The following is a 26,918-nucleotide window of genomic DNA, read 5'->3' as shown; positions in this document are numbered from 1 at the left end:
GAGGAGGTGTGAACAAGTGAGGACATAAATCATGGTCCCAATACAGAAAAGCATTGCATCTAATAGAGAATGTCTCATTTGCACCCCAAAATGAGGGTGGTCCCAAAAAGGAGAGATTGTTCAAATTGACTGTGTGTCGCTTTTAAAAGTGCTCCCCCTCTGGCCAACATATGTAATTACAAGTGTGTGTCAGAAATTGAAATGCGCCCCCTTTGGCCAAAATTAATAATAAAATAAATATGTATATAGAGACTTAATGCAATAACTTGAAGTAAATAATGACGATTAAAAACCAATTACAAACAAAAAATTCAACAAAAAACTTTTGTCTTTTTTCTTTTTCTTTTATTTATATATAAAATTGGGAACAATTTCTCATATTCTTTCAGTTTTGGTAATGTAGCAATATTTTCTCGTAAAATTATTATTTTTTTATGGAAATATATTACTTTTTAATGCAAAATGGTAACATTTGTCATGTAAAATTTAGACTTTTGTCACAATATTGCCAATTTTTTTGTTGTTCTTGTAAAACAGTGACATTTTTTGAGTAAAATTATGACTTTTGTTATAATTTTGCCAAGTAAAATTCCGTTTATTATTATAATATTGCCAAAATGTTAAAGTTTTCTTACAAAATTGTGACTTTTGGTCGAGTAAAATTACGATTCTTTTCATAAAATGTACAACATTTTAAGCTTTTCTTGTAAAATTGTGACTGTTCTTGAGCAAAATTAAACTTTTATCATGATATTACACAAATGTTCGGTTATTCTTGTAAAAGTTTGACTTGCGTTGTGAAATTGTGACATTTTTCTTGTGAAATTCCAACTCATTTTTCACAGCAAGCTTTTTTATATTTGCATAGTATGTATATATTATTAATGTTGTAAATACACTTCTTTACATACCTAGAAAGCGTTCCCTCGCTACAACGCGGTTCACTTTACACGGCCTCGCTGTTAAAAAAAATGTGTAAACGGAAAAAAAACATAATAAATAAAAAAAACATGTAAACAAAAAAAACTTAATAAATCAAAAAAACGTATAAACAAAAAAAACATAATAAAAAACGTTTAAACAAAAAAAGTTAATAAAAAAAACGTGTAAACGAAAATACATAATAAAAAAAAGTGTAAACAAAAAACAAATAAAAAATGTGTTAAAAAAACATGACAGACAAATAAAGCGTTTAAATGAAAAAACATTAAAAAAAAATGTTTTAACAAAAAAAACATTATAAATAAATAATGTGTGTGTGTGTGGATGTGTGTGTGCGTGTGTGTGATGTGGTGAGAGAGATACTTACTGGTGACAGTGAGCACGTTGGTCTTGATCTCAGCAGTGATGTAGATGCGACCTCTCCTCTCAGTGTGGTCTGTCCCACACAGGCTAGGCACGTTAGCCACACATCGTTTATGAATGTTCATCATGCAATCTGCAACAGACAAGGTACACTCAGTAACCACCACAGCAGGGGTGGTCATAGTGCTGCCTGGGGGCCATTTGTGCCCCGCTAAGACACTTTGTCACACACTACTCATTTAAAAAAATACTATTATAAAAAAAGTAATGAAGGAAAAACATAAAAAGGTGGAATAAAAGAGCAAACAGGTGAAATGTAACCAGAAAAGGTTGAATTGTTTACTTTTATAACACACAGTTTTTTTTCTTCAAAACTGTCATTGCTCAAAAAATAATAAATAATAAATCAATTATTGATCTATTTAAGACTCCAATTACTTACATCAAATATTCAATTTTGAAATATTTCTGTGAAAATATTGCATATTTTGTATGTTTGCCATATAACAAACACAATTTTATGTTAAATAAAGGGCATAATGCCAACAAACATGTGAAATTATAATGAAAACATATAATTGACAGATAGATGTGAAGTTGATAAAGAGTGTTTAAAGTTAAAAAATACATTTATTACTTATTTTTAACACTTTTATGAGAGGAAACTTTTGGATCCCCAATAATTTTAGTGGGATTTGATTTATTTTTTAATAATAATAAATTAAAATCAGGGTGTTATGAATTATTGATCTATTAAAATTACTTCAATATAAATATTCCACTTTGAAATATTTTTGGAAGGAAAATATTACATATTTTGTATGTTTGCCATACAACAAACACCATTTTATTTTAAAAAAAAGGGCATAATACCAACAAACAAACCCAAAATATGAAATTATGATAAAAACGTATAATCGACAGATAGATGTGAAGTTGATAAAGAGTGTTTAAAGTTTAAAAAAAAATACATTTATGCCTTATTTTTAACACTTTTATGAGTGGAAACTTTTGGATCCTCAAGAATTTTAGTGGGATTTTATCCAAAACAACCAAAAACTGTCATGTTCAAAAAAATAATAATGAATCAAAATCAATGTTGTTATGAATTATTGATCTATTCATGGCTCCAATTACTTTGTGTCTTTTTATGAAAGAGTTTTTGGACAATGAACTTATGTAATTGTTATATGTCAGCAACATTTGTGTGTTTACAAATTCAGTGTAAACACATTTTTTGTGTGTAAAAATCATGTAAAAATATTTCAGTGTGTAAAAATTCAGTGCAGAAATATTTGTTGCTTTAAAATTGGAGACTCATTTCAGGTCAATTAAGACTGAAGCACCTGATTGGCTCTTCTGAGAAAATCGATTCCTTCAGTTTTTATTGACCTGAAATGAAACATTTCTGCACTGAATTTTTACACTCTGAATTTGTATACTCTAATTATGTTTTTCACTGAATTTTAATACACTGAATTTTTATACACAGAATTTTTATAAACTGAATTATGTTTTTCACTGAATTTTTATACACTGAATTTTTATAAACTGAATTTTTATACACTGAATTTTAACACAATTAACTTTTATACACTAAAATGTTTTCACTGAATTGTAATAAACAGAATTTTTACACTCTGAATTTTTGTACATTAATTATGTTTTTACTGAATTTTAACACAATTAACTTTTATACACTAAAATTTTTTCACTGACTTTTCATAAACTGAATTCTTATACACAGAATATTAACACAATTAACTTTTATAGACTAAATATTTTTTTACTGAATTGTCATACACTCACAGAGTTTTACCCAATAAAATTGTCAGCATAATTTAATGTAAAAAAAATTATGCTCACAAAATTCAAATGCAAAAAATTCAGTTGTACAAAATCAGTATCCAAAAAAAGCTTTGGTAATAAAAACACAAATTACTGTAAGTTCCGGACTATAATTTTCCTACGCTTTGAAGACTGCGGCTTAAAAAACGGTGCGGCTAATCTATAGAATTGTCTTTGCTGACGGTAAAAGGCCATGTCTACACTAAGTCGTTTAACCCCTTAAACGAATAATTATTTAGCCTAAGCCCCGTTTCAGCCACACTAAACCAGCGTTTAACCCTGTAACACCCCTTGTTGTAAAATTACAACGTTACCTTTAACCATCCTAAAATCTGCTATATATTTTTTTACCACATTTACATAGTCATTGGGTCCTATTGTTCAGTCTCACAAGGCTATTGGATCGTACATTTATTTATAAGTCACGCCTTCTGGCCATGAACTTACACAACCTCTCAAGGTTTCCTTCAAACAAAATCTATTTGTTTCATTGGACTGGATTCATCAGATTCAAGTAATTAAAATGTCTTTTATATATTTTTTTGGGTTTTTTATTAAAAGGCCTAGAGCATGTACATATGTAGTTATTGTGGAACAGATGCATCAAATTTCATTTAGAGCTTGTTATATAATTGTTGCAATTATACAACACTGGGTGAATGTGGTAGTCAAATAGTTGGCTTGTCTCAGTGGGCTCAAACAGGTTGTATTCCCTCCACTACATCACTGCCAGAAGTATTTTCTCCATACATGGATAGTATACATACTACAGACGTTTTACAGACGACGGGGACTGTTTTTGGACTTTCACCACCAATGAAAGTTCTCATGACAAATGTCATGAAAAGAAAAAAAGTTTTTTAAGAGTTTTATCTTGTTTCATATTTTTTACATTTGTAATAAATGCCATCCATCCATTTTCTACCGCTTATTCCCTTTGGGGTCGCGGGGGGCGCTGGAGCCTATCTCAGCTACAATCGAAATATAACTACTGTGTGATTATTATTAATGGTATATACCGTTATGGGGCTAAGTAAGCAATCAACCCTGCAAATGAACCCTTAGTTGTTCAGACAACGTGAGTACAAATACAGAAATTCTGCTCCCACCAAAGCCCAATGTTGCAATATTACAACATTTCTCTAAAAACATACATAAACATTTTTTTTTTTTTAACTCTTCAATTTTTGCATCAAATGCCTCCTACAACAACATCTGAGAGGTCAATTTTTTTTTTTTAGGTTTTTCTATATTTGGGTCTTACAGGGTTAAGGTACCCCTCCTCGGACAATTTTTTTACACGGCTAAGTGCGCCGTGTATTTCTTGAATCTCCGGCTCTTTGTATGGACTCATTGATCGTTTACAAACTGAGTTTGGAGAGGAAGTGACGTCAGAAAGAACGCGCCACAACCAGCTTCGTAATAAACCGGTTTCGTAACTCGGAGCTAACCACTGGAAAGATGGAGGCGAGTCATCCAGACATGCCCGTGTTTCTCCTTCTTCTACATGTACAGACGCTAGTGGAAATCACACATGAATACCTTAAGAGAAAGTGATTGCAGCTATTTGGGATAAAACCTTTCTCAGACGGCAAGAGAACTTTCCAATGTCCGGCCGGGTCAGCTGTGATGCTACTTAGTGAAAAACTTAGTCCATTTGGCGAAGGAGAGACAACGAGAATGCGAGCTCCTGTGGATGTGATAAAAAAAGGTAGCGTGTGCTTTGTATTACCTGGCCGTCGAGGAAAACATCGATTGCATTTGAACTGGCAAAGCAGACTGTATCAGTTATTGTCCGCCTTGTATGTAGCCGACTCAACGTCTAGGTCCAGAGTATAGAAAGTCGCCAAAAAGGAATGGCCAATGAAGGGGAAGGCAAAAGAGTGAGGAGTGTCCCGACCAGATATCTAGATTCCGAGATTGATTAATGTTAAATGTTCTTTATCACATTGTTTAGGTGTCTAATACAGATATGATTAATTTATGATGGCTCAGGTGTGATTCACTACAATAGGGCCCCACAGCACACTGGATTCCAGTTAATTGAAATACCACAACACTGGATATTGTTCAGATAAGTTACATTTAAGAACTTGCACACAAAGCAACACTGGAGGCGACTATGACGTGCGCATTTTCCACGCATGCGTACTAGGTCGTGTTGCGCCGGCGGACGGAGGGGGAGGGGGTCTTAAACGGTGGCATTGTTGTGTGTGGACACGGATAAGGTTAGGTGGGATTTACACTGGATAACCTTAGTTATCCAGTGTAAACGCTTAGTGTAAACGCTTAGTGTAAACGGGGCCAAAATGCAAAAAGTTTTAAAAAAACAAGCAAAAGGTGTGTTATTGTTTGTGCTATGGCGCCATCTTTTGGACAAGCTCGCTCACTGCAGGTGCTGCATTGCCCCTCTGTTTAGACTGAGTTTTTAACCAGAAGTACAAGTGCAGTTCCGTTGTAACGTGATGACGCTAGCGTCGTTAGCTATAGCTAATATGCTAACACATAACATTATTAACTTTCAATGGCATTCTTTTTGTGTTGTTTCAGTTTCACAAATTCCTCAGTAAATTCACCAAGACGTCACCGTGGAGTTATTGAGTCTGTTTAGCTGATCGGAGAGCTAGCTTGCGCAGCTAGCGGGTCTATGGCGATGACTGACGTTTTGTTTGATAAGCCGTTTTACTGCCGTGTTACAGACACCGTTTGGAAACAATTAAGGTATGTAAGCAGAGAAACATGGAACAATAGAATCATTTCACAAGCAACACAGACGTTTTAACGAGTATTTTTGGTACGTTTGCTCAAATTGATGGAAGCCAATCTCCTGTCAATAATTACATTTCACCTGGGAATCGATACTGGTACTCAACACTACCAATTTTTGGTACTTTTGTGTGTGTTAATAAATAATAATTGTTTGATAATAAAAATAAAAAAATGTTTATGATGATAACTGTGCTGTTGAGTTGTGATATATTATTTTATTATTATTATTATCACATTTGCAATGCAGTTGCACTTCCAAGACTTCAGAGGGCAGTACTGCATAGCTTATGTATGACATGCTGTCTGACTCAGTAGTTTTTCCCACTAGTAGCACTAAATGCTAAATGAAAATATTTAGTGGCACATAAGTTTTTTTTGTAGCAATATAACATTTCTTAAATATTATAATTAACACTCAACAACGTACACCTGTGCACACATACATATAAACACCACTACTCTAACGCTCAATTAAACACAGAGAACATCCCTAAAGTGTGCCAGCACTTTCGCAAACATCCCTAAAGTGTGCCAGCACTGTCGCTAACATCCCTAGAGTGTGCTAGCACTGTCGCTAACATCCCTAAACTGTGCTAGCACCAACGTTCCCTCTAAGGTGCGCACCTGTGCAATTGCGCACTGCTCAAGCGTCCTCTGCGCACGGCAAATCTATGCCACGCACAAAATCAAATAAAAAAAAAAAGCGCAAAACAATTTGACACACAGACACGACAGAGAAAACAGTTTTCGTCATCATTGTTCAAATATTGTAACGTCTGTCGAGACGCTTTGAGGACATGAATTCCATCGATCACTTTACTGAGCAAAACTCTTTATTGTCGGCCGTAAACACATCACCAAAACATTAGTAAAAAAAATGATATCTAGCAAAAGTGGTAATTTTCTGCAGTACAAACCAGAAAAAAAGCAACTTTGTTATATCAACAGCAGCCGCTCGCTCTTTCTCACTTGCGCCAACACATGCACATATGGCACTTAGCCAGTGATGCGTTTACAGCCACAAAAAAAGTCGGACAACTCCAACACCACACACAAAGTGTCATTCCAGGTCGTTACTCTATGATTTACCAATCAAATGTGTGCTTATTCTAGTGTCATTTATTAGGAATCTTTTAATTTATAAATATTAATCATGAAATGCTGTTAGTATATTAAATAAATACTAATAAAAATATATTTATTACAAACAGGAAGTTGCAGGAATGTACACATGATTCCCTGCTTACATCTCATTGTGCAACATGTGAATATTTTAATGGGAACTAAATGCAATGTCTGAAAGGCGTACAAATTATTTCCAAAGCAGGACCTCCACCCAGACAAACAATACAAGTACACAGATCATGAAAAACAATATTTTTTGTTATTGTCATTGTAAGTGGGCCTAAATAAGTGGGCCTAAACACTTATATTAGAAATGGAAATGACTGCTGTCATTTGATTATAATAATAAGAGAATGTTGTCTGTCTATCTGTGTTGGCCCTGCGATGAGGTGGGGACTTGTCCAGGGTGTACCCCGCCTTCCGCCCGAATGCAGCTGAGATAGGCTCTAGCGACCCCGAAAGGGACAAGCGGTAGAAAATGGATGGATGGATGGAGATTGAACTTGTTATTTAGTCAGACTTGGGACAGGTGTGATGCTGGTGTAGCCACAGTGTGCACGTCTGATGTTGCTCACATGGGCTCCACTGAATGCTCAGGGAGATTTTGCGTTTGCTCACACACATAAACAATTAGAGGGAACATTGGCTAGCACTGTTGCTAACATCCCTAAACTGTGCTAGCACTGTCGCTAACATCCCTGAAGTGTGCTAACACTGTCGCTAACATCCCTAAACTGTGCTAGCACTGTTGCTAACATCCCTAAAGTGTACTAGCACTGTCGCTAACATCCATAAACTGTGCTAGCACTGTCGCAAACATCCCTATATTGTGCTAGCACTGGCACTAAGATCTCTAAAGTGTGCTAAAATATATACGTTTGTATATAAATTAAAAAAGTGTAAACGAAAAAAACATAATAAAAAAAATGTGTAAACGAAAAACACACAAAAAAAAGGAAACGGAAAAACAAATTAAAAAAACGTGTTAACGAAAAAAAACAATAAAAAACGTGTAAACAAATAATAAATAAATACAAATGTGTAAATGAAAAAAACTTAATAAAAAATGTGTAAACGAAAATACATAATAAATTAAAAAATTGTGTAAACGAAAAAGACATGATAAATAAAAAAACAGGTAAACGGAAAAAAAATAAAAATGTGTAAACGTAAAACGTAATACATTTTTTAAAAACGTGTAAACAAAAATACATAATAAATAAATAAAAACGTGTAGACGAAAAATACATGATAAATAAAAAAACGTGTTAACAAAAAAACATAATAAATAAAAAACGTGTGAACAAAAAACAATTTAAAAAATGTGTAAACGAAAAAAACTAATACAAAAAACATGTAAACGAAAAGAACGTAATAAAAAACGTGTTCACGAAAAAACATAATAAATAAAAAACCTTGTAATAAATGAAAAAAACTTAAAAATGAAAAAATATGCACAGTAAATGAAAAAAACATCCTGTAAATGAAAAAACATATAGTGTAAACGAAAACTATATATATATATATGAACGAAAACGCATTAAAAAAATAAAAATAAAAATCAACTTCTACTACACGGATTTCACTTAAAGCGGGTATTTTTTGGAAGGTAACCCCGGCAATAAAGGAGGGAAGACTGCACTTCATTCTAAGTGAAAGATGCAGTGAATAAATAAATGTACTCACGGTCACATCTCATGCCCTGGTGGATCAAGCCGTACAGCAGAGAGCCACAGTGGTCACAGAAGGTGGGACTGGAGTAGGTGTGGATCTTGAACTTGTGCTTGGCCCTCGGATCCTGCGGACGGAGACAGAAACGGCAAAATGAGTTACCAAAAAACTTCCAGTCGGGTGCGTTTTTACCTTCTTCTTGATGATTTCCAAGTTAACCAAATAAAGGAAATTGGCCGATAGAACCAGAATGTTCTACTAGAGGCAAACGTTGCAGATACTAGAAGTAAAATGTTGTCATGGTGACCTCACATACTAAGGTTGTCCCGGTACTTAGACTTAGACAAACTTTATTGACTCACACAGTAGCTCAGTTTCAAAGGATGGAAAGGGTAAGGATGGAAAGAATAATGCAGGTATTAAGTAGACTAAAAATGTACCATAGTAGAAATATAAATATATATATATATATATTTATATGTACCATAGTAGCAATATAAATATATATATATATATTTATATAATATATATATATATATATATATTTATATATATATATATATATATATATATATATATATATATATATATATATATATATATATATATATATATATATATATATATATATATATATATATATATATATATTGCATTATTGTCTTTATTTTAACAAAAAATCTTAGGATACATTAAACATATGTTTATTATTGCAGTTATGTCCTTAAATAAAATAGTGAACATACTAGACAACTTGTCTTTTAGTAGTAAGTAAACAAACAACGACTCCTAATTAGTCTGCTGACATATGTAGTAACATATTGTGTCATTTGTCTACCTATTGTTTTGTCAACATTGTTAAAGGCCTACTGAAATGACATTTTCTTATTTAAACGGGGATGGCAGATCCATTCTATGTGTCATACTTGATCATTTCGCGATATTGCCATATTTTTGCTGAAAGGATTTAGTAGAGAACATCGACGATAAAGTTTTGGTCGCTGATAAAAAAGCCTTGCCTGTACCGGAAGTAGCGTGACGTCACCGGTTGAACATTTGCACATTGTTTACACCAGCAGCGAGAGCGATTCGGACCGAGAAAGCGACGATTACCCCATTAATTTGAGCCAGGATGAAAGATTTGTGGATGAGGAACGTGAGAGTGAAGGATTAGAGTGCAGTGCAGGACGTATCTTTTTTCGCTCTGACCGTAACTTAGGTACAAGGGCTCATTGGATTCCACACTCTCTCCTTTTTCTATTGTGGATCACAGATTTGTATTTTATATCACCTCGGATACTATATCCTCTTGAAAATGAGAGTCGAGAACGCGAAATGGACATTCACAGTGACTTTTATCTCCACGACAATACATCGGCGAAACACTTTAGCTACGGAGCTAACGTGATAGCATCGTGCTTAACTGCATATAGAAACAGACGAAATAAGCCCCTGACTGGAAGGATAGACAGAAGATCAACATTACTACCAAACTCTGGACCTGTAACCACACGGTTAATGCTGTGCCGCCTGGCGAAGCCTAGCAATGCTGTTGCTAACGACGCCATTGAAGCTAACTTAGCTACGGGACCTCGACAGAGCTATGCTAAAAACATTAGCTCTCCTCCTACGCCAGCTCTCATCTGCTCATCACGACCCGTGCTCACCTGCGTTCCAGCGATCGACGGCGCGACGAAGGACTTCACCACGATGATCGGTGCGGTCGGCGGCCTGGAGACGGAGGAAGTCAAGGTGAGGACAGCGGCGCGGCGGCGGGCGTTGTAGCTTTCGACGACACCCCGGCCGCCATCAGAGTCGGCAAGAAACATATATTTCCCCAAAGTTACGTACGTGACATGCACATAGCGCCACGCACGTACGGGCCAGCGATCAAATGTTTGGAAGCCAAAGCTGTACTCACGGTAGCGCGTCTGCTATCCGACTCAAAGTCCTCCTGGTTGTGTTGCTGTAGCCAGCCGCTAATACACCGATCCCACATACAGCTTTCTTCTTTGCAGTCTCCATTGTTCATTGAACAAATTGCAAAAGATTCACCAACACAGATGTCCAGAATACTGTGGAATTTTGCGATGAAAACAGACGACTTAAGCTGGCTACCGTGCTATTCCAAAATGTCTGGTTCAACCAGTGACGTCACGCGCAAACGTTATCATACGGAGACATTTTCAGCCGGAAGTTTCCCGGGAAATTTAAAATTGCACTTTATAAGTTAACCCGGTCGTATTGGCATGTGTTGTAATGTTAAGATTTCATCATTGATATATAAACTTTCAGACTGCGTGGTCGATAGTAGTGGCTTTCAGTAGACCTTTAAAGGCCTACTGAAATGAATTTTTTTTATTTAAACGGGGATAGCAGATCTATTCTATGTGTCATACTTGATCATTTCGCGATATTGCCATATTTTTGCTGAAAGGATTTAGTATAGAACAACGACGATAAAGATTGCAACTTTTGGTATCTGATAAAAAAAAGGCTTGCACCTACCGGAAGTAGCGTGACGTAGTCAGTTGAACATATACGCAAAGTTCCCTATTGTTTACAATGATGGCCGCATGAAGTGAGAGAGATTCGGACCGAGAAAGCGACAATTTCCCCATTAATTTGAGCGAGGATGAAAGATTTGTGGATGAGTAAAGTGCAAGTGAAGGACTAGTGGGGAGTTGAAGCTATTCAGATAGGGAAGATGCTGTGAGAGCCGGGGGTGACCTGATATTCAGCTGGGAATGACTACAACAGTAAATAAACACAAGACATATATATACTCTATTAGCCACAACACAACCAGGCTTATATTTAATATGCCACAAATTAATCCTGCATAAAAACACCTGCGTGTTTGTTATGCTAGCTCCTAGCTCCTCTGCTAGCTCCTAGCTCCATAGAACACGCCAATACAATTCAAACACCTGATCAACACACACAATCACTCAGCCCAAAAGACCGTTCACCTAACCCAAGGTTCATAAAGCTTATATATTTTTAAAAAGTTACGTACGTGACGCGCACATACGGTCAAGTTATCGAATGTTTAGCAGCCAAGGCTGCATACTCACGGTACCTGATATTCAGCTGGGAATGACTACAACAGTAAATAAACACAAGACATATATATACTCTATTAGCCACAACACAACCAGGCTTATATTTAATATGCCACAAATTAATCCTGCATAATAACACCTGCGTGTTTGTTATGCTAGCTCCTAGCTCCTCTGCTAGCTCCTAGCTCCATAGAACACGCCAATACAATTCAAACACCCGATCAACACACACAATCACTCAGCCCAAAAGACCGTTCACCTAACCCAAGGTTCATAAAGCTTATATATTTTTAAAAAGTTACGTACGTGACGCGCACTTACGGTACGGTACGTGTTATGCTAGCTCCTAGCTCCTCTGCTAGCTCCTAGCTCCATAGAACACGCCAATACAATTCAAACACATGATCAACACACACAATCACTCAGCCCAAAAGACCGTTCACCTAACCCAAGGTTCATAAAGCTTATATATTTTAAAAAAGTTACGTACATACGCAAAAAAAAGCCAAAGCTGCATACTCACAGTAGCACGTCTGCGTCTTTGTCATCCAAATCAAAGTAATCCTGGTAAGAGTCTGTGTTGTCCCAGTTCTCTACAGGCGTCTGTGTATCCAAATCAAAAGTCCTCCTGGTTAGAGTCTCTGTTATCCGAGTTCTTCCATCTTGACTGCATCTTTCGGGAATGTAAACAAAGAAGCGCCGGCTGTGTACTGTTGTGGCTGACTACGTTCGAAAAATACGTCCATTTCGCACCGACAACTTTCTTCTTTGCTTGCTTGGCTTCCTTCTCCATAATGCAATGAACATGATTGAAACAGATTCACGAACACAGATGTCCAGAATACTGTGGAATTATGAAATGAAAACAGAGCGTTTTCGTATCGGCTTCAATGTGGAAGGCATACCCGTGTTCGTCGGGCTACGTCACGCGCATACGTCATCCTCAGAGGCGTTTCGAACCGGAAGTTTAGCGGCAAATTTAAAATGTCACTTTATAAGTTAACCCGGCCGTATTGGCATGTGTTATAATGTTAAGATTTCATCATTGATATATAAACTATCAGACTGCGTGGTCGGTAGTAGTGGGTTTCAGTAGGCCTTTAATCTACTTGTTCATTTACTGTTAATATCTGCTTATTTTCTGTTTCAACATGTTCTATCTACACTTCTGTTAAAATGTAATAATCACGTATTATTCTGTTGTTTGATACTTTACATTAGTTTTGGATGATACCACAAATTTAAGTATCGATCCGATTTCAAGTAGTTACAGGATCATACATTGGTCATATTCAAAGTCCTCATGTGTCCAGGGACATATTTCCTGACTTTAGAAACATAATATGAATTAAAAAAAACACTAAAGAAGATGTGATGCCAAAAAATATCGACATAATCATAGTAGTATCTACTAGATACGCTCTTGTACTCTGTATCATTACAGTGGATGTCAGATGTAGATCCACACATGGCATTTGTTTACATTCAGGAATGGTGTCATTAGCGGTGACGCCGGTGAGCTATTGTATCCTCCTACGGTGTGTAGTGAAGCATGTTTAGTTATTCCTTGTCCAGCAGGGATGATACTTGTAAGAAACTTACTTTAATTGTCGCCATGCAGACAAGAATTAGTGATTTAGAAGTAGATAAAACACTACCGACTGTGGATGGATGTTAGCTGCTAGCTAGCTAGCCATGTCTTAAAGCACCTCTTCCTGAGGGCATTTCAGTGTTATAACTTCACCTTTATCTTTACTTTTTAATCCAAAATGCGTCCTTTCTCCATTTTCTGTCTTCACATTGTGTCTGCTTGTAAGTACTGAGTGTGTGTGCTTTGCCGAACATGCTCCTCTTCTCATAAAACCAGCAATGTCACGAGGTGACGACGTACCGTCACGCCTGTTAAAAAAGAATAATAATAAAAAAAGTGGAACCAGTACTTTTGAAACAAAGTATAGTACTGTTTTTGATTCATTAGTACTGCGATACTATACTAGTACCGGTACACATTAGTAGTGCGATACTATACTAGTACCAGTATACATTAATACTGCTATACTATACTCGTACCGGTATACATTAGTACTGTGATACTATACTAGTACCGGTACACATTAGTACTGCGATACTATACTAGTACCAGTATACATTAATACTGCTATACTATACTAGTACCGGTACACATTAGTACTGTGATACTATACTAGTACCAGTATACATTAATACTGCGATGCTATACTAGTACCGGTATACATTAGTACTGCGATACTAAACTAGTACCGGTATACATTAGTACTTTGATACTATACTAGTACCAGTATACATTAGTACTGCGATATTATACTAGTACCGGTATACATTAATACTGCGATACTATACTAGTACCGGTATACATTAGTACCGCAATACTAAACTAGTACCGGTACAAATTAGTACTGTGATACTATACTAGTACCAGTATACATTAGTACTGCGATACTATACTAGTGCCGGTACACATCCGTACTGTGATACTATACTAGTACCAGTATACATTAATACTGCGATACTATACTAGTACCGGTACACATTAGTACTGCTATACTATACTAGTACCAGTATACATCAATACTGCGATACTATACTTGTACCGGTATACATTAGTACCGCGATACTAAACTAGTACCGGTATACATTAGTACCGTGATACTAAACTAGTACCGGTATACATTAGTACCACGATACTATACTTGTACCGGTATACATTATTACTGCGATACTATACTAGTACCGGTATACATTATAACCGCGATACTATGCTAGTATTAGTATACATTCTAACCGTGATACTATACTAGTACCAGTATACATTATAACCGTGATACTATACTATTACCAGTATACATTAGAACCGTGATACTATACTATTACCAGTATACATTAGAACCATGATACTATACTAGTACCTATATTAGAACCACAATACTATACAAGTACCGGTATACATTAGAACCGTGATCCTATACTAGTACCCGTAGGGCTGGGTGATATATCGGGTTTGTCTCTGTGCGATATAGAAAATGACTATATCGTGATATTCGAGTATACGTTCTCACGCAGTTGCTTTTAGCTGCGGGCATTAGACTACAGGCGTTTCTACATCTTTCTTGTCTCTCCTTCTCACAGAGACATAAAACAAGCGCATCTTCTCACATACGTCTGTCGCACGTGCAACGTCATACGCTCTCGCGGAGCAGAGAGGTAGCGACATGGTAACGTTAGCTGTGGTGCTAGCGGAGTGGTGTGAGTGGTAATACGAGAGCGAGAAGGTGCGAATCTGGAAACAAATGAAGGAAGAATTAATTCCAAGAAAAACAGCACCATCGTCTGGCGGTGGTTTGGCTTCAAGCGGGAAGATGTCGAACAGACAACCGTAATATGTCAAGTATGCGGCAAAAGCGTTGCTACAAAAAGTAGCAGCACTGCTAATTAGTAGCATCATTTGAAAAGTCACCCGCTAGAGAATGAAGAGTGCTTGAAACTCCACATGTCAACATCTCTGTTCGGTGCCACACCCACAAAATGCCCAAGCAACCATTTACAGATCAACACCGTATGATAAAAATAGTCAACAACAGAAGGAGTTAAAGTCCACAGTAACCTACCACATAGCGAAGGACATACACTATTTCATTTCCTATTATGCAGCTCATTTTTATTTGACAGTTATTGAAATATCTTGTGTGACATCATGCACAAAAGTGCACTTTATTTGTTTTAAACTATTGTAGTGGCATTCTGTACAAAAAGTGGACTTTAATTTAGTGTTGTTTTGACATGTCATCTTAGTGACGTCATGCACAAAAATGCAGTAATAGCTTGTTTTAAAATGTCTCCGACAATCTTGCACTTTCTGTTTTGAAATGACATGAATGTTTGTGCCACTGCTTATTAACTGTTTAATAAATGCACTTTTGGTAAATTGACTTAGTTGTGATTTCCCTCTCTGCATGAAAGTTTAAAATTAGCATATATTAATGCAGTATGAACAAGAATGTTTTAATGTAGACACATAGAATCATCATACTGCTGTGATTATATGCATCAAGTGTTCATTGAAGGCTAAGGCAAAATATCGAGATGTATATCGTGTATCGTGACATGGCCTAAAAATATCCAGATATTAATAAAAGGCCATATCGCCCAGCCCTAAGTACCGGTATACCTTAGTACCACAATACTATACTAGTACCGGTATACATTCGTACCGCGATACTATACTACTACCTACATTAGTACTGTGATACTATACTAGTGCCGGTATACATTAGTACCCCGATACTATACTTGTACAGGTATACATTAGTACCGCGATATTATATTTGTACTGGTATACATTAATACCAGTACCGCTGTACATTAGTACTGTGATACTATACTAGTACCGCTATATATATACAGTGTTGGGACTAACGCGTTACTGTAACGCCGTTAGTTTCGGCGGTAACTAGTAATCTAATGCGTTATTTTTATATTCAGTAACTCAGTTACCGCTACTACATGATGCGTTACTGCGTTATTTTACGTTATTTTTTATGTAGTATCGGCTAGAAACAGAGGATCTGAGTGTTGCAGCGCTGCAGTGACGTACTTCTGATTCTTCCTCTGCGCTCTGTGTGTGTCTGGGTGTGGGTGGGAAGGGGAGGGGGGTGCGCAATACAACGTAAACCGTTGGCCAACCAAAAAGTAACCACAGAACACTATACGACTACCGTAATTTCCAGACTATAAGCCGCTACTTTTTCCCCTCGTTCTGGTCCCTGCGGCTTATACAACGGTGCGGCTTATATACGGCCTATTCTTCTCCCACACCGACGAAGAGGATTTCGGTGGTTTTAGTACGCAGGAGGAAGACGATGACACAATGATTAAAGACTGACTTTTCATATACCGGTAGGCTGGTTATTTTGATAACGTACATGCGAGCACTTTGTATTACTTTGCACCGTTGTATTATTTGTACTCTGCACGAATGCTGTTCGCCATGTCAAAGATGTGAAAGTTTGATTGAATGATTGAAAGATTTATAGTTAATAAATGGGACGCTTTGCGTTCCCAAACAGTCATCTCTGTCCCGACAATCCCCTCCGTGGTAGCAGGAACCCCTATATACTACGCTAATTACACATCAAAACCCTGCGGCTTATAGTCGGGTGCGGCTTATATATGGAGCAATCTGTATTTTCCCCTAAATTTAGCTGGTGCGGCTTATAGTCAGGTGCGGCTTATAGTCCGGAAATTACGGTATACGGTATAGTGTTCCGTGGTTACTTTTTGGTTGGCCAAGCGAACGTGACGATAGGCTGTCCTCACTCAGGTCCGCACGGACCTGGAGTGGGCGTGCCTTAAGTCCGGCTGGAAATCGGGAGAAATTGGGGGGAATGGTTGTCCCGGGGAGAGGCACTGAAATTCGGGAGGGTTGGCAAGTATGAGATATTCTCACTTCTTTTCTTTTGTCGAGCACAAAGAAAATAACATTTTAGTTAAATGTAAGTTGTGTCATGGATCAAAGATCCCGTCTACTGCCCAAAACAACAATTCAAATATGCCTGGTTAGGCTTTGTGTATGTCACGTGTGCCTTCCTTAGGTGAAGCCAGCTTTACAGCTATGTTGTTGATTGATTGATTGATTGACTTTTATTAGTAGATTGCACAGTACAGTACATATTCTGTACAATTGACCACTATCTATAAAGAGAGCCTCCAGGCCTACAATTTAGTCCTAAAAAGTGCTAGAGAAACATTCTTCTCCAATATTATAAACAGCAACACAAATAAGGCCAAAACCCTATTCACAACCGTTGACAGACTGACTAAACCCCCAACACAAATACCAGCCAAACTCCATTCCACGCAGAAATGCAATGAGTTTGCATTCTTTTATACTGATAAAATTGAAGGCATCAGATGCACCATCAATATCTCAAGTAAAAAAGTTGGATCACCAATCCATTTAGGCAAAAGTAACACAGCAATGATGGCAAGCTTTAATGCCATAGACTCTAAAACTCTAGTGGAAACAGTGACAGCTCTAAAGTCATCCACCTGCTGCCTTGATGTTTTACCTACCAACTTCTTTAAGAATGTTTTTGACTGCCTATCAACAGACGTCTTGCAAATAGTTAATAATTCTATTCAATCGGGCAATTTCCCGAAGGCTTTCAAAACTGCAGTCATTAAACCTCTTCTAAAAAAGCAGAGCCTAGATGCCTCTGTTATCAACAACTAAAGACCAATTTCAAATCTACCATTCATAAGTAAAATAATTGAGAAAGTTGTCCTCCAACAACTAAATCACTTCTTGGCTTCTACTGGCTGCCGAAACAACTTCCAGTCAGGATTTCGACCTCTTCATAGCACAGAGACGGCCCTTCTTAAAGTTATAAATGACATCCGTCTAAACACAGACTGGCAAAACTTCAGTATTACTGCTTTTGGACCTCAGTGCTGCATTTGACACTGTCGACCACTCAATACTTTTGGACAGGTTGGAAAACTGGGTGGGGATCTCAGGCACAGTTTTAAGCTGGTTCAAGTCATATCTACAAGATAGGAACTATTTTGTTTCCAACCAACGTAACGTGTGGAGTCCCCCAAGGTTCAATCTTGGGGCCGACTTTATTTAACATCTATATGCTCCCACTAGGACAAATCATGCAAAATAATAACATTGACCATGCATCATTGCTATGCCGATGACACCCAAATCTATGTAGTGCTATCACCAAATGACTATCGCCCCATAGATCTTCTGTGCCAGTGCATTGAGCAAATCAAACACTGGATGTGCCAAAATTTCCTACAACTAAATGAAGATAAAACTGAGATAATTGTTTTTGGTGCTAAAAAAAAAAAAAGGTTTAAAGTCGTCCAACACCTTCAATCACTGTCCCTGAAAACCTCAAATAAAGCCAGAAATCTTGGGGTTATTTTAGATTCTGATTTACATTTCGACAGTCACATCAAATCAGTAACAAAATCGGCCTACTATCACCTCAAAAATGTAAAAAGACTTAGAGGGCTCATGTCAGCTCAAGACTTAGAAAAACTTGTACATGCCTTTATTACCAGTAGGCTAGACTATTGTAATGGTCTCCTTGCAGGGCTTCCCAAAAAAACTGTCAGGCAGCTACAGCTTGTTCAGAACGCTGCTGCTAGAGTTCTAACAAAGACCAAAAAATGTGAGCACATTACACCAATTCTTAAAGGCCTACTGAAACCCACTACTACCGACCACGCAGTCTGATAGTTTATATATCAATGATGAAATCTTAACATTATAACACATGCCAATACGGCCGGGTTAACTTATAAAGTGACATTTTAAATTTGCCGCTAAACTTCCGGTTCGAAACGCCTCTGAGGATGACGTATGCGCGTGACGTAGCCCGGGGAACAGAGGTATGCCTTCCCCATTGAATACAATACAAAAAAGCTCTGTTTTCATTTCATAATTCCACAGTATTCTGGACATCTGTGTTCGTGAATCTGTTGCAATTATGTTCATTGCATTATGGAGAAAGAAGCTGAGCAAGCAAAGAAGAAAGTTGTCGGTGCGAAACGGACGTATTTTTCGAACGAAGTCAGCAACAACAGTACACAGCCGGCGCATCTTTGTTTACATTCCCGAAAGATGCAGTCAAGATGGAAGAACTCGGATAACAGAGACTCTAACCAGGAGGACTTTTGACTTCGATACACAGACGCCTGTAGAGAACTGGGACAACACAGACTCTTACCAGGATTACTTTGATTTGGATGACAAAGACGCAGACGTGCTACCGTGAGTATGCAGCTTTGGCTTCTAAACATTTGATCGCTTGACCGTATGTGCGCAACTTTTTTTTTGCGTATGTACGTAACTTTTTTAAAATATATAAGCTTTATGAACCTTGGGTTAGGTGAACGGTCTTTTGGGCTGAGTGATTGTGTGTGTTGATCAGGTGTTTGAATTGTATTGGCGTGTTCTATGGAGCTAGGAGCTAGCATAGGAGCTAGGAGTTAGCATAACAAAGACGTAGGTGTTTTTATGCAGGATTAATTTGTGTCATATTAAATATAAGCCTGGTTGTGTTGTGGCTAATAGAGTAAATATATGTCTTGTGTTTATTTACTGTTTTAGTCATTCCCAGCTGAATACCAGGTACCGTGAGTATGCAGCCTTGGCTGCTAAACATTTGATAGCTTGACCGTATGTGCGCGTCACGTGCGTAACTTTTTAAAAATATATAAGCTTTATGAACATTGGGTTAGGTGAACTGTCTTTTGGGCTGAGTGATTGTGTGTGTTGATCAGGTGTTTGAATTGTATTGGCGTGTTCTATGGAGCTAGGAGCTAGCAGAGGAGCTAGGAGCTAGCGTAACAAACACGCAGGTGTTTTTATGCAGGATTAATTTGTGGCATATTAAATATAAGCCTGGTTGTGTTGTGGCTAATAGAGTATATATATGTCTTGTGTTTATTTACTGTTGTAGTCATTCCCAGCTGAATATCAGGTCACCCCCGGCTCTCACAGCATCTTCCCTATCTGAATAGCTTCAACTCCCCACTAGTCCTTCACTTGCACTTTACTCATCCACAAATCTTTCATCCTCGCTCAAATTAATGGGGAAATTGTCGCTTTCTCGGTCCGAATCTCTCTCACTTCATGCGGCCATCATTGTAAACAATAGGGAACTTTGCGTATATGTTCAATTGACTACGTCACGCTACTTCCGGTAGGGGCAAGCCTTTTTTTATCAGATACCAAAAGTTGCGATCTTTATCGTCGTTGTTCTATACTAAATCCTTTCAGCAAAAATATGGCAATATCGCGAAATGATCAAGTATGACACATAGAATAGATCTGCTATCCCCGTTTAAATAAAAAAAATTCATTTCAGTAGGCCTTTAAATCCTTACATTGGCTCCCTGTACATCAGAGAATTGATTTCAAAATCCTCCTGCTCACATATAAATCACTACATGGTCTAGGGCCGAAGTATATCACTGATATGCTCCCACTATATAAGCCCTCTAGATCACTAAGATCTTCTGAGACCAATCTGTTAGCGGTTCCAAGAGTAAACTCAAATCAAGGGAGAACATCATTCAGTCACTATGCAACAAATAGCTGGAAGAAACTTCCTGAAGATGTCAGACTTTCCCCAACTCTGACTACTTTTAAAACTAGACTGAAGACTTTTATGTTCACCTTAGCTTTCAGCTAAATCTTTTAATCTTTTAACTTTTAACGTTTGCACTGTTTTTAGTTGTATTGTCTGCATTTTAATTTTGCTTTTATTTTCTTTCATTTCACATTGTTGTCTGTGAAGCACTTTGAGTTTGCCTTGTGTATGAAAAGTGCTATACAAATAAAGTTGCCTTGCCTTGCCTTGCCTTGCCTAAATGATAACACCCCAATAAGTTTTTCAACTTGTTTAAGTCGGGGTCCACTTAAATTGATTCATGATACAGATATATATTATCAAATATATACTAACATCATAATACAGTCATCACACAAGATAATCATCAGAGTATATACATTGAATTATTTACATTATTTACAATCCGGGATGTGGGATATGGAGGGGGGTGGAGGGGGGCGGGGGGTAGGTTTGGTTGGTATCAACACTTCAGTCATCAACAATCAGCATCAACAATTGCATCATCAGGGAAATGGATATTGAAACAGTGTAGGACTGACTTGGTAGGATATGTACAGCAAGTAGTGGACACAGAGAGAGAGATCAGAAAGTATAAGAAAAAGTGTCTACATTTGATTATTTACAATCCGAAGAGGTATTATGTGGAAGGGAGGGTGTTAGTTTAGGGTTGTAGTTGCCTGGAGGTGTTCTTTTAGTGCGGTTTTGAAGGAGGATAGAGATGGCCTTTATTTTACACCTGTTGGGAGTGCATTCCATATTGATGTGACATAGAAAGAGAATGAGTGAAGACCTTTGTTAGTTCGGAATCTGGATTTAATGTGGTTAGTGTTAGTGTTAGTGTTATTATGCTGTTTGTTACTTATGTATGTTATGTTGCAGCTATTTAAAATAGTTTTGTCAACTTGTTCTGGCCTGAAATAAATTGGCCCTTTGAAACATATCTTTGTCTTTGTGTTGTATGTAGACCACATTGCTTAGCAGAGTTCAGTGAGGCAAATGCATGTCAAGTTGATCAACACATTGTATTATTCTCCAGTGCAATAACAGTATTGAAATGAAGGCTAAAAGGGCATTAATGGGAGCTTTAAAAAAAAATGTAGAAGAAGTAACTAAAATAGTTACTTTTTACAGTAACACATTACTTTTTGGTGTAAGTAACTGAGTTAGTAACTGAGTTACTTTTGAAATAAAGTAACTAGTAACTAGTTACTGGTTTTCATTAGTACTGCGACACTATACTAGTAACGGTATACATTAGTACCGCAAGACTATACTAGTACCTACATTAGTAGTGCGATACTATACTAGTACCGGTATTCATTAGTACCACGATACTATACTAGTACCGGTATTCATTAGTACCACGATACTATACTTGTACCGGTATACATTAGTAGCGCGATACTATACTAGTACCGGTATACACTAATACTTCGATACTGTACCAGTATTGCTATACATTAGTACTGTGATACTGTACTAGTACCGCTATACATTAGTACAGTGATACTTTATTAGTACCGGTATACATTAGTACCGCGATACTATACTAGTACAGCTATATATTAGTACTGTGATACTATACTAGAACCGGTATACATTATTACCGCGATACTATACCAATACCGGTATACATTAGTACCGCGATACTACACTAGTACCGGTATACATTAGTACTGCAACACTATACTAGCACCGGTATACATTAGTACCGCAATGCTATACTAGTACCTACATTAGTAGCGCAATACTATACTAGTACCGGTATTCATTAGTACCACGATACTATTATTGTACCGGTATATATTAGTACCACAATACTATACTAGTACCGGTTTACATTAGTACCGCGATACTATACTACTACCGGTACAACTCTCCTTCTCCCAGCCAAACTAAACTTGTCACTCATCTCCTCGTCCGAGGGAGTGAACATTTCCCAAATTATGTTTTTTTATTTCCTCATTTTAGGAGGACTGTAAATTCCCAACTATTGAATGTAAAATAATGAAATTCCACCACATAGTCAATTAGCAAACATCTCAAATGATGCACAAACAAACTATAACCTGCTAGCCAAGAATGTACAACAATTATTCTCAACAAAAGAGGAATATACGTAACTAGGGCTGCAACTAACAACTCATTTGATAATCGATTAATCTGTTGATTATTACTACGAATAATCGATTAATAATCGGATAAAAGAGACAAACTACATGTCTATCCTTTCCAGTATTTTATTGGAAAAAAAAACAGCATACTGGCACCATACTTATTTTGATTATTGTTTCTCAGCTGTTTGTAAATGTTGCAGTTTATAAATAAAGGTTTATTGAAAAAAATAAAATTTAAAAAAGGAGCCTCGGCGCATGCGCATAGCATAGATCCAACAAATCGATGACTAAATTAATCGGTAACTATTTTTATAATCGATTTTAATCGATTTAATCGATTAGTTGTTGCAGCCCTAAAAATAACCTTAGAGAAAAATGTAATTTAAAACATTTGTATGCACGTACAACACTTACAACCTTTAGTATGTGGAATTAAATGATATTGCGAATACATTGAGAACAGGAAGTGATAGTTATGTAAAGGAAGAGGATTAAATAAACTCTGCTTCTTCCTACTACTTTTCCAACATGTTGAATAGAGAAAGTGGAAATTGTGATGTATCATGTTGGATGCATGCATGCATGTTCCAAATAAACTCAAACTTTTTCCTACGCTTTGAACCCTGTGGCTTATAATACGGAGCAACTGATTTATGGGTTTTTCTTCGCTGACAGCCATAATGCAAATAGTTGTTTTAAAAAAACAAAAAACGGGCAAAGACATTAAGAGTGTTTATGTTTGTGCTACGGCACCCTCTTCTGGACGAGGTTGCTCACTGCAGGTGCTGCATTGCCCTTCTGTTTAGACCAAGCTTTCAACCGGAAGTACATGTGTCGTTTCGTCTTTTAGTTGTCCATAGCGTTTCTACTCATTTGCAAGTTTTACAGTACAACTAAAAAAGTTGTTACATACTAAAGCGTCTTGACACCATGTTTCTACAGTCTGCATCACAGGAGTCCAAAAAGTGGCCGCGGGGATATTTGTGGCCCGCAGCACATTCTAAAAATACTGATAAAAAAACATAAAAGTGAAAAATAAGAGCAAAGAGGTGAAATGTAACAAGAAGAAGCTGCAACATTGTTTCTAAGAACACAAAACTGCCATGCAGACTGTTTATGTTCTGTAAAACTGTCATTGTTTAAAAAAAAAAAAAGAATCAAAATCAATGTTATTATGAATGATTGACCTATTCAAGGCTCACATCAAATATTCCAATTTGAAATATTTTTGAGGAAAATATTGCATATTTGGTGTTTGCCATACAACAAACACATTTGTATTGTTTTTTTTAAAGGCATAAAACCAACAAACAAAAATTACAAAAAAAAATAAAAACCTATAATCAAGGGATAGATGTGAAGTTGATCCAAGACGTAAGTGTTGAAAGTAAGAAAATACATGTATGATTTATTTTTAACACTTTTATGAGTGGGATGGTCCCTGAGAATTTTAGTGTTTTTTCTTTTGTTGTTGTTATTGTTTTTTAACAGTCATTGCTCAAAAATCAATAATGAATCAAAATCAATGTTGTTATGAATTAGTGATCTATTTAAGACTCCAATTACTTATATTAAATATTCCACTTTGAAATATTTTGAGGGGAAAATATTGCATATTTTGTGTGTTTGTCATATAACAAACAACATTTTATTTAACACAACACCTACAGTAACACATCTCGAGCAATTTCAGGTCTATCAATCAAAATATAGTTTATTTATTTGTGTTTTATGCCCTTTTCATCAAAGACAATCCTGCTTTTTATGGCAAAAACACAAAATATGCAATATTTCCCCCCAAAACATTTAAAGTGGAATATTTAATGTGAAGTAATTGGAGCTTTGAATAGATCAATAATTCATAACAACATTGATTTTGATTCATTATTATTTTTTTAACAATGACACATTTAAAAAAATAACAAAATCCCACTAAAATTCTCAGGGACCCAAAAGGGTTCACTGATAAAAGAGTTAAAAATAAGTCTTACATGTATTTTCTTACTCCCAACACTTAAGTCTTTCAATCAATTTCAGATCAGCACGTTGATTCAAAGTTGTTTTTTAATATATTTTTGATTGTTTGTTGGTTTTATACCCTTTTTTTAAATAAAATGTTTTTTTTATATGATAAACACACAAAATATACAATAGTTTCCCCTAAAAATATCTTAAAGTGGAATAATTGATGTAAGTAATTGGAACCTTGAATATGTCAATAATTCATTTTTTGTTGTTTTTTTTGTTGTTGTTTTTGTTGTTGTTTTGTTTTGGTGTATGTATGTGTGTGTATATGTGTACATATGTATATGTATGTAGGTGTATATATGTGTGTGTGTGTGTGTATGTGTATATGTATATGCATGCATGTGTGTATGTATGTGTATATACATATATGTATGTATATGTGTATGTGTGTATGTATGTGTGTATGTATGTGTAGGTGTGTATATGGGTGTGGATGTCCGGTGGATCGATTGGCCTGTATGTGGATGAGTTGGGGTAGGTGGGTTGGTGGCCTCTGTGGTAGCTGGGGGTGTGCGTTGTTGTGGTTTACGGGGTAGGTCGCTTTTTTTTGTTTCGGTTTCGGCGGCCGCGGGTGTTTGTACTGCGGACAGGCGGTGGCGGTGGTGGTTGCTGTGGTACTGCCGGCGGTTGGCGTCACTGTGTTGGGTTGGAGTGGTTGGGGGACTGTGGCTGGTATCTGTGCGCTTGTGGGGTTGTGGGGGCTGGCTGGCGTCGGCTTGCCGGCTGGTTTGGGGGCTGGCGTGCGGACGGGGTGCATTGACTTCTTCCCCCGTTGGGGGGCGCCATCCCCTGGCCGGAACTCGTATGGGTACGTTGCTGTGTGGATGGCCGGGATGCGGTGTTTGCATTGGGCATGGGGCTGTGCAGTTTTTCTGCGTTTGGTTGCTGGTATGGGCTCTGCGGGGTTGGGTTGGGGCGGGCGGGGGCTGGCTTTGTTTGGCGGGGGGTGGGCTCGCGTGGCGTCACGCTAAAGTGGTCTGGTGTGGGTCACGGGCTGTGGGGGGAGGGCGGCTTCCTGGCCGTAGTTCCTGGTTGTCGGCCGCATGGACTGGGGGGGATGTCCGGGCCCTCTACTCCTCCTACTTATAGCACACACAGTCACACAAATATAGGACTTTGGGGGATTGTCCTGCGGGGAGGCATGGCGGAGGGTTGAGGATGCCTCCTATGGGGCTCCAGACCTCCTGTCTTGTCCCCTGCTCGTCCATCCCTCAATCTTAGCTGCATATTAGACACTTAGGATTTGGAGGGCTCAGCTTGGTTGGGACCCACCAAGACCTTGATGTCCCCCAATTTTAATCGCATTATTAGTTCCCACAAGCATACATATCTCACTCACACTACAGTACACGCATCAATAGGGACTGGAGGTCGGCTGTAATGGCTGACCTCCTAATTTTGATTACACAGTAGACACTCTGGGGGCCTTGTACACATGCATGTGGGGGGGTTGGGGTTCGGCGCACCCCTCAGTGCCTCGTCGGCCGGCGCGGATTCCGGGGACTGCGTTCTGGTGGCCTGCCAGGCTTTTATTCATTTATTATTATTATTATTTTTATTTATTTGTAATTTTTTTTTTATATGTATATATGTGTATATATATCAGTGGAGGCTCCTCCATAGAGGTGGAGGAGGCCTGGCCTCCCCAATAATTTGAGAGAAGAGAGAGATTTAAAAAAAACAATAAATATATTTATTTTATTTATTTATTTTAACAAAAAACATATTTTTTATTTTTTATATTCATATTATTTTAGTTTTGTTCATAAATCTAAATGTTCCCATGGCTAAAACCCAATATT

General features: G+C 37.3%; 1 protein-coding gene across 1 annotated transcript in view; it reads right to left on the bottom strand.

Annotated features, from left to right (window-relative positions):
• prkcbb (protein kinase C, beta b) overlaps positions 1 to 26,918 on the bottom strand; it is a 289,138-nt gene that overhangs the window by 119,694 nt on the left and 142,526 nt on the right. Inside the window, 2 exon segments of the mRNA XM_062050524.1 lie at positions 1,310 to 1,438; positions 8,734 to 8,845. Of these exon segments, the coding sequence (XP_061906508.1) occupies positions 1,310 to 1,438; positions 8,734 to 8,845 (241 nt within the window).

The sequence above is a fragment of the Entelurus aequoreus genome, linkage group LG06, assembly GCF_033978785.1.
Source record: "Entelurus aequoreus isolate RoL-2023_Sb linkage group LG06, RoL_Eaeq_v1.1, whole genome shotgun sequence".
NCBI lineage: Eukaryota > Metazoa > Chordata > Actinopteri > Syngnathiformes > Syngnathidae > Entelurus > Entelurus aequoreus.
Note: the sequence above shows the minus strand (reverse complement) of the source record. Positions and strands in the feature narration are given on the sequence as shown.